At 40.7% G+C, this 15,177-nt stretch overlaps 1 protein-coding gene across 1 annotated transcript in view; it reads left to right on the top strand.

Annotated features, from left to right (window-relative positions):
• The window catches only part of camk1da (calcium/calmodulin-dependent protein kinase 1Da), a 354,041-nt gene extending 339,274 nt beyond the window's left edge, over positions 1 to 14,767 (top strand). Inside the window, exons 9-11 of the mRNA XM_068005083.1 lie at positions 3,060 to 3,147; positions 5,165 to 5,303; positions 9,192 to 14,767. Coding sequence (XP_067861184.1) covers positions 3,060 to 3,147; positions 5,165 to 5,303; positions 9,192 to 9,319 — 355 coding nt within the window. The 3' untranslated portion in view covers positions 9,320 to 14,767. The remainder of the gene's footprint in view (positions 1 to 3,059; positions 3,148 to 5,164; positions 5,304 to 9,191) is intronic.
• Positions 14,768 to 15,177: the final 410 nt, after the last annotated feature.

Below are 15,177 nucleotides of genomic sequence, written 5' to 3'. Positions count from 1 at the left end.
GCAAAGTGAAAAAACAGGAAAGGCAGTTAGTATGTTGGCCAAAAATACAGCCAATGAGGAGGATTTCAGAAGGCTTTTGAGAGCAGACAGAAAGCTGGGAAGATGGAGGAATTTAGAGAGCGAGTTCCAGAGGGGATAGAGAGAGCAGCCATGGATGGTGAATTGGAGGGACTGAAGAACAAGAAGTAGAGAGATGTTGGAGAAGCGGAGGGTGCATCAGGAGTTGTACCGCTCAAAGAGATTGTTGAAGTGAAGTGAGGCAAGGCCCTTAAAATCATAGAAGCCAATGGAGCTTGGCAAGGACAGGATTGATTGGGGGGAGGGGGGTCAGTGTAGAACTTTTTCAGAGGGGAAATAATATGTTAAAACCTTGACTTTTGGAAATTTTGGCATCGTGATGAAGTAGCTGAGATCTTCTCACTGAACAAATGCTCAAATACTGGAACTTTCTCTGGCATTATTCACCCCAGATTATCCATCACTAACTGGAAGTGCAGCTAATGCATCTGAAAAAACAAAGTGACTCAGAGTCTCCCACCAAGGAGCCAGCACTGGCCCAGAAATCCTGCCTCCTGTTAGCAGTTCTCTGACATTTTACCTTCATAGTATTGTGCTATGAACACAGGTTTAATGGAATATTAAGAGATATTAATCATAAATGTTGGGAATACATACAATATGTGTATAACAGACACAGGCGACTATATTATGGAATCTGATTATCAGAAGTAAAATTAATGAATTTCTGTATATTAATAAGCTAGTAAATAATATCCAACATGGATTCAGAAGAGGAAGATCATACCTGATCTCCTTAGCTTCTTTGAGGTAGTGACATCTCAAGTGGATTGAGGAAAGTCCAATGACATAATGTACATTTGACAAAGTCTCTCATGAAAGACCGTTCGTCAAACTTAAAGCTATGGGGATTCAGGGTATGAGGAAAGAGACTTGGGCTTTTCAGCCTGGAAAAAAAACGTCAGTCTTTCTAGTGTCTGAAAGGTGGGTGACCTTAAAGAGTTTACAAGATAGTGAATGGTATGGAACAGGTAAATCCAGAATACTATTTTAAATTAAGTTGTAGGGAGTAGGACAAGATTAAAACAAGTCAATGATAACTTTGGGATTGATATCAAAAAGTGCTTCCTCACACACACAGAGTAACACTTGGAAAGGTAGAGTGCGGGAGGCAAAAACTCTGGATGCATTTAAGAAACAATTGGATGCAGCAGTGGGGGACTGTAAAATGCTTCTGAATGATTCAACTAACATGAGCCAAATGGGTTTCCTCATCCGTAATGATCTTGTAAAGCGTTTTTTTCCTCCGGTTTGCATCGTACAATACTGTCAAATACAATCAAATGAGTTAATTTCCTGATCGTTAAAAAATCTTGTTATATTTATGCATCATGCTAGTTCGTAGTTTTTTAAGTTGTAAAATGAATGGTGACTTACCATCTAAAATCTGCATCCATGTTTCTCGGACTCATCAGTATTTTAATTTTAATCAGCAGTGGGTGTGAAGAGCTGGTATTCTAACCTATCCCAGCCAGCTGTGCATTAAGGAGGTTACCAGCTGATACAGTAACAATATTCCCCTCTCAAAACAACATCACTACAAACAGATTCGTTGGTCATTTAGATTGTTGCTGTTTGTGGAATACTTCTGACACATAATGGCTGTCACTTTTGCCTATGTACAACAGCTATTGCACGTCCAAAAAGTAATTCAGCTTATGAAAGTTGGCCAGACGCAGTGACTTTTCCCTGTATCAACTTCAAATATGCTATGGGATCTTCAACTTCCATCTGAACAGGTGGACCAAACTTTGGTTTAGCACCTCATCCAAAGCACAGCACCTCCAACAGTGGTGCACTCCTTTGGTATTGCACTGGAGTCTCAGCCTAGGTTATGCTAAAGTTCTGTTGTGGGCTTGAATCCATGGTCTTCTGACCTAGAGGTGAGAGTACTGCCAATGGAGCAAAGCTGACAACCTGACTGAAAAATAGGGTGGAGGAGCTTTGGACGAGACCAATACTATTCCGTTATCGAACAACAGTGGTTGCCGTTCATCTTCAGAGCAGGGTAGTCTTCATCTGAATAATTCAGCCTAGGGGGAGACACAGTCACTGTTGTAACCAATGTGGTGTGTGTCAGAAATCAAGGCCTCAATATTAACGGGAGGACAGGAAGGGGGGCGGGGGAGCCTGGTAGCGGGCGATGAACCCGGCAACTATTCGCCCAACACCCAGCCAGATTGACTGCCTGGCCGGTGGGCGGGAGTCGGAATTTAGCGGCAGGAGGCCGCAGCCGGGGACCCTTGGGGACAGTCCCCAGCAGTCAGCGGAAGGAGGGCTTTGCAGGAGATCGGGAATCAGGGGTTGCTACGAGATCGGGGTGGGAGGTCGGACCTGGGGAGGCACAAGGACTCCTTGAAGGGCCAGGGGACAGGGGAAGACTCATGCTCCTCCTGGCCCACAAGGAGTTCTCAAAGGAGCAGATCTTTAATAGTTACCTTGGCCAGTCGGCGCCTCCCACCTTGCATCTGCTGCTGGGGAGCTGACAGGGCGGGACTCCCTCTGATGTTCAGATAATTCTACATCACAGCACCAATGCCCCGACTTTTGAAAGTTGCCTCTTGTGGGAGCCTCGTCGATGGCCTGATTTGGGGTAGTAAAAAGTTAAATGGCCTGGAAGGTGGCAGGTTGAAACCAGGAGGTAGAATTTTTAAGACTTCAACCACTGGGTGAGGAGCGGGTGTGGTTAAAATCAGGGCCCTAGATTGCCCAAGGAACTAGTGAGATAATGCTGGACTTTAAGTGTAAGCAATAATAATCTGCACATTCTACTGTCATCCGTCCAATTTACCTCCTTTCCAAGCTGAGGTGAGAGGTCGTCTATTACCACATAAACAACCTTAAAGGAGATCTGGAGTGAAATCATTTCCGGGGTTGGCTGTATTGCATTTTGTTGAAAGAATTTAGCCTGAACAGTACAGAAGCTTACAGTGCAAAGAGACTTTATTTGGTACAAGTAACTGATGTTCTTTATTTTCCAGGATTGTCGGAGACACGGCATTGCACAAGAACATTCATGAGTCCGTCAGCGCACAAATCAGAAAGAACTTTGCTAAAAGCAAATGGAGGGTGAGCAACTACTTATTTTTCTGCACCAAGAACTGCAATGGATATAATAAAGAAGCTATTTTACTTTAAAAATACAAAACGCATCCAGTGGGTAGACATGAAATGTCATCTCATTTTATGTCTGCCCAACTTTCAGTGTTTTGTTCTGACCATTCAAATTCGGCAAATTGACTGACTTTTGGTGCAGGATGGGCAATGTTATTTCAATGAGTGGCGGGTGTTATGCTTCGGGATTCTCCAACACCTTTCATTTTCTGATAATAGTTAAAGCAAACTGTGTCACCCAAACACTAAAATGTGTTTTTTTTTTATTGTCTGCCACCCTGAGTTAGCGAAACCCAGGTCTAACAATGAGCCCTGATCATGGTAAAGTGCCTACTGGAGAATGCATAGAATGCCCAACTATGTCTTCTGTCTATTTGGAAGATGGAAAATAGTCACATTGCTAGACCATTTTATACTGGCTAAAAGAACAAGTGCAGAGTAGAGTTATGGCATGATGCAGAGGGGAAATTAGCGAGTGTGTCACAGAGTTCACTTTCAGGCTTCCAGCTCAAGAGCTGAGGGCAAATAGCAATCCCCCTACCCACTCACCTTGGTCAGGGATTTCTGTGTGGCAGAGGAGGGGCGCAGGCAAAGAGAAAGAAAAAGATAAGTATATAAGAATATAAAAATATATAAGTATTATATAATTCTAATAAAGGAGCAAAAACAAATCTTTTTTTGCAGCCAAAAAAGGCACCAAAACACTGCAGCAGTGCAAGATTTTTGAAGATTAACCAAAATTTCTCTACAAGTTGAGGATGATTACTCTGTTGAAGGGCTGAGCCCAGTGGTTTGCTCCTTCAGTAGAGCCGCCTTGCTCCTTTATCATGCTTTTTTACTCTTGCAGGCCCATTATTGTTTCATTATAAATGGCTTAAAATAATTGATACCTTTTGAATATTTGGAGTCTACATTCAAATTCCAATATCTAGAGTAAAGGAAATGTTTCCATGATGTCAGTGTCAATGAGAAGATGCAGTCTGCTATCTTGGAGACTGCCCGATTTTGCTCTTCCCCCAAACCTTTTTCGTTGTTGGCTGCGCCTCATTTGAGATGTGCTAACTAATTATCTACTTTCTCCCTCCGATTCTATCATGAGCTCCCCCAATGGCTCAAGTTGGTAAAGCTAGTGTGTTCCTGAGCTCTAAAGACTGGGAAAGCTTCTGATTCAATCCCTGGACTGCGCTGAATTAGCTTATCTCATCCAGGGCTTCCAAAGGGAAACTACAATTTGCCTCAGTGCCTCTGGAGCAGGGAGGGAAATAGTAAGGGCTCCCATTCCTGATTGTTGTCCAGTAACCCTGATAGGAAGTGAGCGTTCATGTGCATCGGGTGAGTGCGGGATCATGCTCAGTTGTGACATGTGCTGCGGGTGGATAGCCTGCTGACACTCATTGTCTAGGCCCCACCAGTAGAATCGGGGAGGTTTCAGTCAGTGACTAGCACCTCTGGAACTGTATCCCGACACATCTCCATTGCTTATGGGGAGAAAAAAGACCTTCCCACGACTTGGTTTTATTGCTAGAACTTTCTTTTATCAACGTGTCATTGCTTCTGGATTTAGCTATTCTTAACAACCTTGTACAAATACAGGTACAAATATTCAGTCCTTGGCTAACTCTTACTATGCTTACACATCTCATTCTGGAGAAAACACATAGAACCCTTGTTAGCTGGTCTGACTATGATACTGAGGGAAGACTTCTTTGCCCTACATGTATCAAAGTCATTAACGCATTTATTAAGAACATGTGAACAATTTTGCTGCACTATGCGTAGGGTAAATCGTCCCAATTGTCCTTGTACTTTAAGATGGATTCTATATTTCCTTTGCAATGGCATACTTTGGTTTGTTCTCTATCATTTACAGTTTATTCTGTGTCCCCTCAATAAGACATACAGTTTTGGAGAAGTGCACTTAAAATATTTTTCTCCCTACATGTTTCTGAACTAAATTGTAAATTGTTTTTAGCAAGCGTTTAACGCTACAGCTGTTATAAGACACATGAGGAGGTTGCACCTGGGCAGCAGTCAGGAAGGATCAAATCTGAATGCACAAACCAACCGCAATCCCAGCAATCCACTACCAGATGTCACATCTCGTAAAGATTGTAAGTACTTTACAACAAAGAATTACATTTATTGTAGGGGGAGGGGAAGAGGAAAGGGTTTTTCCAGACCCACTGAATACTTCAAACCCTACTCGAGCTGATTTCTGTAAGTCACATAGAATTTGTGCTCCCAAGTCTCACAGTTTTCCAGAATATTTTTGGACAAGAATACTCCTAAGGGATCATTTTCCGACTTCGCACTGCCGACGAGCACCTCACCAACTGAGAGGGCGTATCGGAAATTTGCCTGCACTGCACACATCGTTTTCTCTCCATGAACCTTAAACAGTCAGAAAATGATGCGCAGAACACACCCAAATTTCCAATATGCGTTCCCACAGGAAAGGTTCCTTGCTGGCAACACCAAGTCAGAAAATTACCCCTCTAATATCTGATGCGCTTGGCCTCCTTAACCTTATAAATTGCTACAACCCTTCAACCTTCTGCTCCCGTTACTATTATAGGACCTGTTCCGATAATTCTCACAGTGACAGTATCAAGCTAAACACTTTGTCAGTAATCTGTTCTCAGCGTATTCATCACAGAAAACCATCAAATAGAAAAGCAACAAATAAATAGAGCTTTGTTTTATTGTACATAATATAGCCCCCCCTAATGTCCTAGTGGGTAAATGCTCTAACTGGTGAGGTACTGAGCCAAATAGACTATGCAAGTAAAGCTCCTTCTGTTCTGTCCCGACAATGTGCCTCAGCCTCAATCCAAATTCAGAAGAGAACTCCCATCGGCACCCATGTGACATTTCCTGTTTCTCACACCCATTTTCTTGTGGCTTCTCTAATGAGATTGGCAATTTAGTGCCAAATTTGGGACAGCTTTGTACTTTGGGCATATATCCACTATAAACTGAAATGCCAAATCTCATTAGACATTTAAAACCAACAGAGGAAATTTTCATCCCATTGGTTGGATTCAAATCCAGGTCACAGAGGTAAAAGTCCAGGAAGTTTATGTACTGCACCACCCAGTCCAACATAAATTAAACTTCTTTTACGAATCTTCTCTTATTAAATTATTAATTTAATTTTCAAAAGAGCAACTTTTAAATATATCTGTAAATAAGAGATCATGTACCGTCCTCTGAAGTTCTGAACGCTCAACCCTAATTTAAATCCTAGTTTTGATGGATATATAGTCAGTTTTGCCTTTTCTCCCTCGTTTTCTCTTTTACTCCCTCTAACTAATAAACTCTATTCATGACTTTTTCCCCCCTTTTTTTTAAATTGTCTTTCTTTTTGCTTCTGCCTCCCCGCTCCAGCCTTTGACTAAAAAACAACTGAAATCAAGAGGCAAAGAACTGGAGATGTAACAATGTCACTCTTGGGCAGGTTTTCTCCATCAAACAGGAAGAAGGTGCCGACAGAAGAGTAACCTCCCTCACAGCACACAAAGTGTTAAATTGCCATTTAAAGCAGTTGAATCGTTGAAATCGGGGGCTATCTAATATCAAGTAAATCACCTTTATTTGTGACTGCTAAAGTCTTCAGAGTTTTGCAGTGATATTCTCAGCAAGGAGTGAGCCCTTATTACTTCAGTGGTTCCCTTAATAATTACACTCTGGCTGAACTGTGACAGGGCCGCATCAATATATTATGGCTTTTGCAGATTATGAATTATGTCCAAGAATGTTGATGTTGCAACGAAATGCAGGACACAATTCTTCAAAGTCCCTCCATCATGTGAAGTTTTCCCAACTGATTGTAGGGAATGTACAGCACTATCCTCCGTTCCATGGTTTCTTCAACTCGGAAGGTAATATAAATGGTAATTATGGTCCTACTTTTCAAAAGTCTACAAGTTTCACAGTATGAAAATCTGACAAAGCTGCATGGTACGCTATATTACATTCAAAATGTTCCAATCAAACCATTCCAATATCTTTTACACATCATCGGTATCCCAGTAAAAAGGGTACATAGTGTTTTCTAATCTTTCAATTGGTCAGGGAGGGGGACGAGCCATGTGTCACTTTCAAAAGGATGACCGCACCTCCACGTGATATGACGATGCATTTAAATACAGTTCACATTATTGCATAGTTTTCACACAAATGGGGGTCATTTAAATTTTTGGTGATGGTGTAAAGTGGAGGAGCTGCATTTCTCAATTTCTGCTGTGCATTATACACCCCGCCCGATTTACCTTCCCATTGAACATGGAACGTGATAGATTTGTGGAATTAAGAATTCTGGGTGACAGCAGAGTTCTGTCCCAGTGCAGCCCCAGATTCAGGTAGGAGCTGGGAGAGACAGTGATTTCACAGAAGATGAATTTCTGGTCACAGCTTGCAGGAATCACTCATGCCCAGGCAAGACATTCCCCCAGAGATATGGACATATGAATGTAGAGCAAACAAAATCAAACAAGCAAGTCAACTGAGATTAATCTAATGCACATAGCAGTTGAGAAGGGCAGGAGAGTGCTGTCATACCTATGTTCCTAAGAGAGTGCCAGCATAAACTGGAGGGGGAAGAAGAGTGTCATTGGGGAGGAGAGGGGAGAAGAGTGCTAGCATGAATGGTGATTAGAATGAGTTTTTCCACTCTCTTGGCTTGCCTTTTTGGCATCCACTGTCTTTCCTTCACTTTGTACATTTCTGTGCATGTGAGAGAGAACTTGTAACTTTTTCTAGCAGTAGAAGGTCTGCCTCAAGGTACAAAGATCCCAAGTTTATTTGTATCTGACTTTTATCCCAATCGGGATTTTCCATTTATTTCACGTATGTTATTAACAAATCATCTCATTCTAAAGATGTAAATTACAAAAAAACAAGAAACTATCTTAAAAACTAGTCAGCACTTTTCCTTTTCCTTTCAACTAGCCCTATTCACTGCTCAGGTACCACAGTTTTGCACAAAAAGCTCAAGAAGCAGTGAAAATCATAGTTCAAATGATAATAAATTACTCTAACAATGGCAAACAGATTTGCTCTGTGTGCAAATGAAGAAAAATAATTTTACTAAACAGTTATTTGTTTTTAATAGTTTTAATAGAAAAATTTTCCTTCAACTTTATCCCCTGATTTTTGTGAATTTCTGCGGATGTTTTTGAATATTTTTGTTTGAAGAGTAACGGTGGCATCATCAGGGGAAATTAGCAATGACTTTCTCAGCCTAAGTTATTGGGAGGATCTTCAAATGGCAAAGTCGCTGAAGTACTCTGGGTGAATGATTTTTTTTTAATGCTTATTAATCACAACAACAATCTGCATTTATATAGCGCCTTTAACGTAGTAAAAGTATCCCAAGACGCTTCACAGGAACGATATCGGACAAAATTTGACACCGAGCCACATCGAGATATTAGGACAGGGGTTGGTCATAGAGATAGGTTTTAAGGAGCATCTTAAAGGAGGAGAAGGAGACGGAGAGGTTTAGGGAGGAAATTCCAAAACTCGGGGCCTAGACAGTTGCAGGCACGGCCGCCAATGGTGGAGCGACAAAAATCGGGGATGAGCAAGAGGCCAGAATTGGAGGAGCACAAAGATCTGGGAGGGTTGTAGGGCAGGGGGAGGTTATGGAGATAGGGAGGGGCGAAGCCATGGAGGGATTTGAACACAAGGATGAGAATTTTAAAATTGAGCTGTTGCCAGACCGGGAGCCAATGTAGATCGGCGAACTTGGGATCTCCATCACACTGTCAGGATCAGTAACTCCTCTTAGCCAGTTTCCCTAATGAGGCCATCAACACTCATTATATAAACAAAAACAATTCCTTTAAAAAAAAAATTAACCGAAGGATGTTAAAGGTTAATCAGAATTGAATGTTGATTTTTAAACAGGACGCTGATGTTGATCACCATGTTCTCTCAAGGTTTATAATTAAACTAGTCTAATTGTTTTCTTTTCCACCCTGATGGGTTTCTTGCAGGTATGTCTCCTTCCACAGCCTGTAGTATAGTGTCTGCAGTGTCTTCTCCCTCTGTTATATCACCGCTAGGATCAGAGCGGCGACCAAGATCTACCACAGTCACCACAGTGCAAACCGGGAGCAAATGACGAGTCGCTTTAACAAAATTAAAAATGGGAAACAACATCACTGTGATGCGTCCCAGAATTCAAGTGATTTCACCCTGCCATGTGCACTGAAGCCTAGAGGGATCCCAGGAAAGATTTTTAAAGGCCATATTTTATACTGTAACTCTTATACATGTATCATAAATTGCATTGACTTATTTGTTGATGGATTTAACAGTATCTGGTGCTGTGCATATGAGTCTAGCAATGTTTTGTTTCACCTTGTTTAAAGTCAGCGGTTAAAATCATTTTCCCAGCAATTGTGCAACGTTTTTCTCCAAAATAGTGGCATTGCTCCTGGATGTATGTTTTCCAAGGAATGAGACATTAACTGGATCGCACAAGCCATTGCTTATCTATTGTGTTCTTGTTGATTCCTTTATCTAACATTGTACTTCCTCCTTTCTCAAAAAGTGCAGAGCCCCTTATACTGTAATATTGTGCAGCTGTAACATTGTGAAAAACAGCATTGAGCTGACAAAGCCAGTAACAGAAATGCTGCGATATAAACCTCTCGGGGTTTAAAATGTTATATACTAAAATATTTTTTTGTCCTAAAACGGACAAGGACTTTTAACTATTCAGGGCTAGAATATAATGTCACCTTTGCTAATTCCAGCTTTAGTGAATGTTTCTAGTTGTACATATAAAAAGTCATCTTAAATTAATTGAGTTTGTAGATTATCTGCCAATATCAATCACATTGTTATATTGCATCTTTTTAATCACATTTTTCTGCGTTTGGTTGACATTTTTGTAGCAACTTTCAGTATTACTGTCTGCCTGGGATAGACGAATCCTAACCCAATTTTATTATATATATATATATATATATATGTGTGTGTGTATATATATAATATATATTTGAAAAGTAAGGTACTACAAGAGTTAGTTGTGCCTTTCTCAAAGACTTCTTGTAGGCAGAAAGATCATAGAAACTAGCGAAACGATTTTTACACCTCATTAAAAAAATAAATACACACACATTTAATGCGCCCCAAAGGAAAGCCTAGTCCTGTTAAATCTAAATCTGCTTAAATTACTTCAGTATTTTAATAACATTTTTCAATTCCAAGACATTCCCTGAACCATGTGGCAGGATTCTTTGGCGCAGAGTTTTATTTTTATACTTCTGGTGGGTCTGGAACTTTTAAAAAACTGTTTTAGCTTTTTTTTTGGCTGACACCAAGCGTGATTATTAGATGACATCAGAGAGGTAAAGCTACATATTTCTGCGAACAGTTTATCTTAAGGAGACATGGACAAGCAGTTACTAATTTTGCTTTAAAAAAAAAGCATGTAACTCAACAATATAACCTCAAAGTTACTCTTGGTGAATTTAAAAGAGAAACACATTCATATGACATTCCTCTGTCTACTATTTTGATGGACCCATTGGCCATTAAATCAACCACTAATATTGCTAAAAGGCTAACTTCTTTAACGTTAGAACATTAACTTTTATCAGCCTTTTCAGGATGGCCTAACATTGGTTAAAACAACCATTTGTAACATTTCTGTTACATTGGTCACAGATTTCCCCCAGGAAGATTCATAGTAAATTCACCACTGGTAGATCCTGGTAAAGCTGGTGTCTGCGGAACAGCCTTTAGTCTCAGTGGTGGCTGTGTTGCCAAGAGAACACTGGCGAGCAGCATCTGATGATGGTTAGTGGGTTTTTAATTTGTTTGTATCGCAAATCAGTGCAGGATGAGCACTAGAATGGTCACCATGGCCCAAACTGATCCAGGGAGCTGAGGGTTTTTTTTTTCGGCAGTGGCAAAGATGAAGCCAGCTTTCCACCTGACTTTCCACCTGTTGTTACTGCAGGGAGAACTGGCAGGCAAGAGTGCAAATTCGGGTAGTGAGTCAATAGTACAACCAGCCTGCCTCTGAATGCCAACAGTAATGGCCCACTGTCACTGCTTAGAGAGAACACATGATTGCAAGATCCAGGTGAGGAAGGTCATCTTAGCTCATCTATCTCGCTGCACTCTCACCATCATGCCATCCAACTTTTTGTTAAGTGGTTCCAGATGTTTTTCCTCCTTTACCCAGAAGTCCATTACACGTGTTTATCGCTCTTTATGTGACGAACTTCTTGACATCAGTCCTATATATGCCTTTTACTGTTTGAACTATAGAACCATAGAATCATACAGCACAGAAGGAGGCCATTCAGCCCATCATGCCTGTGCTGGCTCTTTGAAAGAGCTGTCCAATTAGTCCCACTCCCCTGCTCTTTCCCTGTAGCCCTGAAAATTTTTCCTTTTTAAGTATTTATCCACTTACCTTTTGAAAGTTACTATTGAAGCCACTTCCACCACCCTTTCAGGCAGTGCATTCCAGATCATAACAACTCGCTGTGTAAAACAATTTCTCCTCATGTCCCCCTGGACTTTTTCTCTGGTTACTGACTCTACTGCTAGTGGTAACAGTTTCTCCCTAACTACGCTATCAAAACACCTCATAATTTACTTTTCGATACCGTTTATTATCTTAGATACCTCTACAAGGTCAGCCCTCAGTTGCCTCTTTTTAAGGATGTAAAGACAAGTTTCTCCTGTCGTTCCTTATAACTCTGACACTGGGGATCAGCCTCATGGCTCTTCTCTGAACTGTCTCCAGAGATTGAACACCTCCTTTGTGTCTTGATGACCAGTCCTGGACACAGTACTCAAGCATGTCTGACGAGATCACTACACAGTTTGAGCATGACTTCCTCTGACTTGTACTGTACTGTTTTGGCTATAAGGTTCGGCATTCTATTTGCTTTGTTGATTGCTGCTCCCTAGTGATTGGGTATGTTGACCATCAAGTCTACTGAAACCCTTAGTTCTCTTTGAACTCCGTTCTTCGTTATTCTGATATCATTCATGCAGTACTTACGTCAGCCCATTTTTGCTCTTCCTGTGTGCATTACTGCACACTTGTCTGTATTAAATTTCAACAGCCATTATTCTGCCAAACTACATATTTTGTCTAACTCATTTTATAGGTCCCAAGCTGCCTCTTCAGATACAGCTGCCCCTCCTGGTTTCGTATCCTCTGTGAATTTGACCAGTTTGCATTGAGCAATTAAGAACAGTGTAAGTCCAACACTGATCCCTGGTGCACCCAACTTGGCACTTGCCCCTCCCCGACCTACCTCCTCTGACAACTACCCACCGCTATCTACCTTTCAGCCAATTTCCTCTCCATTCTCAGGTTTTATCCTGAGTCTCCACAATATTAAGCTTAAATAGTAACATTTTATGCAGAACTTTATCAAAGGCTTTTTGGAAGTTGAGGTACAGTCCATTTGGGATGTCACTTCCTCAAAAGAGTCAAGGAAGTTGGTCAGACAAGATCATCCCCTCTGAATCCAGGTTGGATGCTGTTAACTAGGTTGGGAGAGCGGAAGGGAAATCACACCTTCTGGCATTATGGATTTACCAGTGTTAGCAGAAGGAACATTAACTGGATGCACATAGGAAATGAAATGTCTAGCAAATTAATGGCTGTGAAAAAGAAAATTATTGACATCATTTGCTGGAAGAGTTCAAATACGAGTGGATATAATTTTTAAAAATAGGAAGTTAGTAATGGGAAGGGAAATCAGGAGGAACTGTTTTTACACCAGAGTAATACACTTGTGAAATAAGTTATCAGGGAAGATCATTGAAGCAGACAGTATAAACTGGTTCAAGAGACAATTTGACGTGTTTCTGGAGAGAGAATGGATTGTTGGATATGGTGAGAAACTGGGTGGGATTGAGATCACTCAAAAATGGCCAGGCTTCTCGGGCTTCTTATCTTTCCTAAAAATTCTTATGTTCTAACATATTAACGCAGTAATAATTTATTGTGATGTAACTGCTTTGTTGTTAAATGCACTTTCAAGTCCCCTTAAAATAATCTTTCCTTACTATTTCTGACAATAAAGAGACTAAAGTATCGCCCACCAAAGTTTATTTTACTCTTAGTTCAGTTGCAGATCGACTCACTGCGGTGGAATCCCAGTATTACCGGAAAACAGTCTTATTGCAGACTCCTAGAAAGCAGTCTCCTGCTTTTTTTTATAGAAAAGAGAAATCGTACACAAATTTGACACATGGCTCCCCATTACATTTCAAATAACTATAGTATCTTATATGGCTGGAAACAGGCAGTGCACACTGTCAGTGTAATACCCAATTGCTACTAATTTGAGAACTGATTCAGGTTTAACTGCGAATTGAAGCCTGTGTGTAAATGCATGATGCACTGCATTGCATGAGTGGATGGCATCTTGGGGTACCCGCAGCCTACCCCTTTAACCTTTCGATTTTTTTTTAACCCGTTACCAGACCAAAGTGTTGAGAAGCTGGTTTGACGAGTTCTGTACAACAGTTTACATTGTAAAATACAGAAATGATATTTCCTGTGCAATGGAGAGGTTGCCCGTGAATTGTAATGTTTGTTTACATGAAACTTCCTGTTTTTTTAAAAGACCATTAGCTGGCAGTAGAGTGGGCAGAACACATTGCCAGATAATCAAGTAGGATTTTCAAAACTGTCAGGTCGGTGAAACAATGGGGCAAAACATTGGCGCACTAATGTTCTGCTAGAGGGTGGCAGGATGCATGATTGTGCTCAGAATATCCAACTTCAGACAAACTGATGCAACAAGCAGAAGCCATGATTTCCCAGTGAGAAGAAGGAGGAGTGTTCTTGGGTGCCCCCAATTGCCCACTTATGGAGCACCTTCATTATTTTCCAGGCAGCAGGTTGCTGGCCTGTGATCTCTTGGCCGTGTGATAACAGTCCAAGCTCAAATGAACATAAGGAACATATATTTTAATAAAAGAAACTAAAACAACTTATATTGGAAATTTCCCAGTAAATTCTTGTTAAAATGTATAAGAATTTGTAGGATATACAATTTTGTCCGTTTGGTAAAAGTAGGAATGGCAATTAGACTACCCAGCTGAAGGTCCACTGAAGGTTAAAAGGAAGTTTTCTTATAAATTCAATGGCTCATTCTTACAAACAACAAGACTACCCCCATGGAAAATTTAACCAAGGAAGAATTTAATTGTAAGCATTCACCTTTAGTAACTGTAAGACTTTCAAGTATGTGGGCATGTTTTAAAAGCTTCAAAATATACTCTTAAACCCAGGAATGTCTATGTGGCGAATATTACTGCAAATTTCTCAGTCAGTACATTTCTTTTCACAATATTTTGTCCAGTAAGTACTTGTATTGTGCATGTAATGAATGGATTGCAAAAGTTTACACTTTGCCTGATACTTCTGGCAATGGTATAGCAGATTGGGGCCTATATAGCAACTGACCTTTCCAGGTTCTCTGCCTTTGACAATCATGTATACATAATTTAAATTTCTAATGTATTGGGAATAATGAAAATAAATTGTTTCCCTCAAATAAATTCAATTTTGATCATCATAGATGTAGTTGTCTGGTATAGCATCTTGTGATTGTTTGTTAACCTGATTATTGAAGATGATCCGTCTTTCGCTTGAGAGGTTAAACCAAGGCCCCATCTGCCCTCTCAAGTGGATGTGGGTAACTGCCCTCACTCCATTTTCCCTAACTTCTACCCGAACCCCACCCGAAATTATTACTGCCATTATATAAGTGAGGAGCAGAATCCCTGAGGCAGATACCACACTGAGAAGACCATTTTGATTGCCATAGCTGAATCTAGTTCTATTTTACCTGCATATTGATTTAACTTGTTTGGTGTTCTGGAGGTTCTGCCAGGAGTTTTACTGCTCTGCTTAGTCAGCACTGTAGCAAGTTCACTTTTGCACTGGGAACATGGATTTACCATTGGGAATACATCTATTCCTATGTT

The sequence above is a fragment of the Heptranchias perlo genome, chromosome 24 (genome assembly GCF_035084215.1).
Source record: "Heptranchias perlo isolate sHepPer1 chromosome 24, sHepPer1.hap1, whole genome shotgun sequence".
NCBI lineage: Eukaryota > Metazoa > Chordata > Chondrichthyes > Hexanchiformes > Hexanchidae > Heptranchias > Heptranchias perlo.
This window is presented reverse-complemented; position numbering and strand designations above follow the sequence as displayed.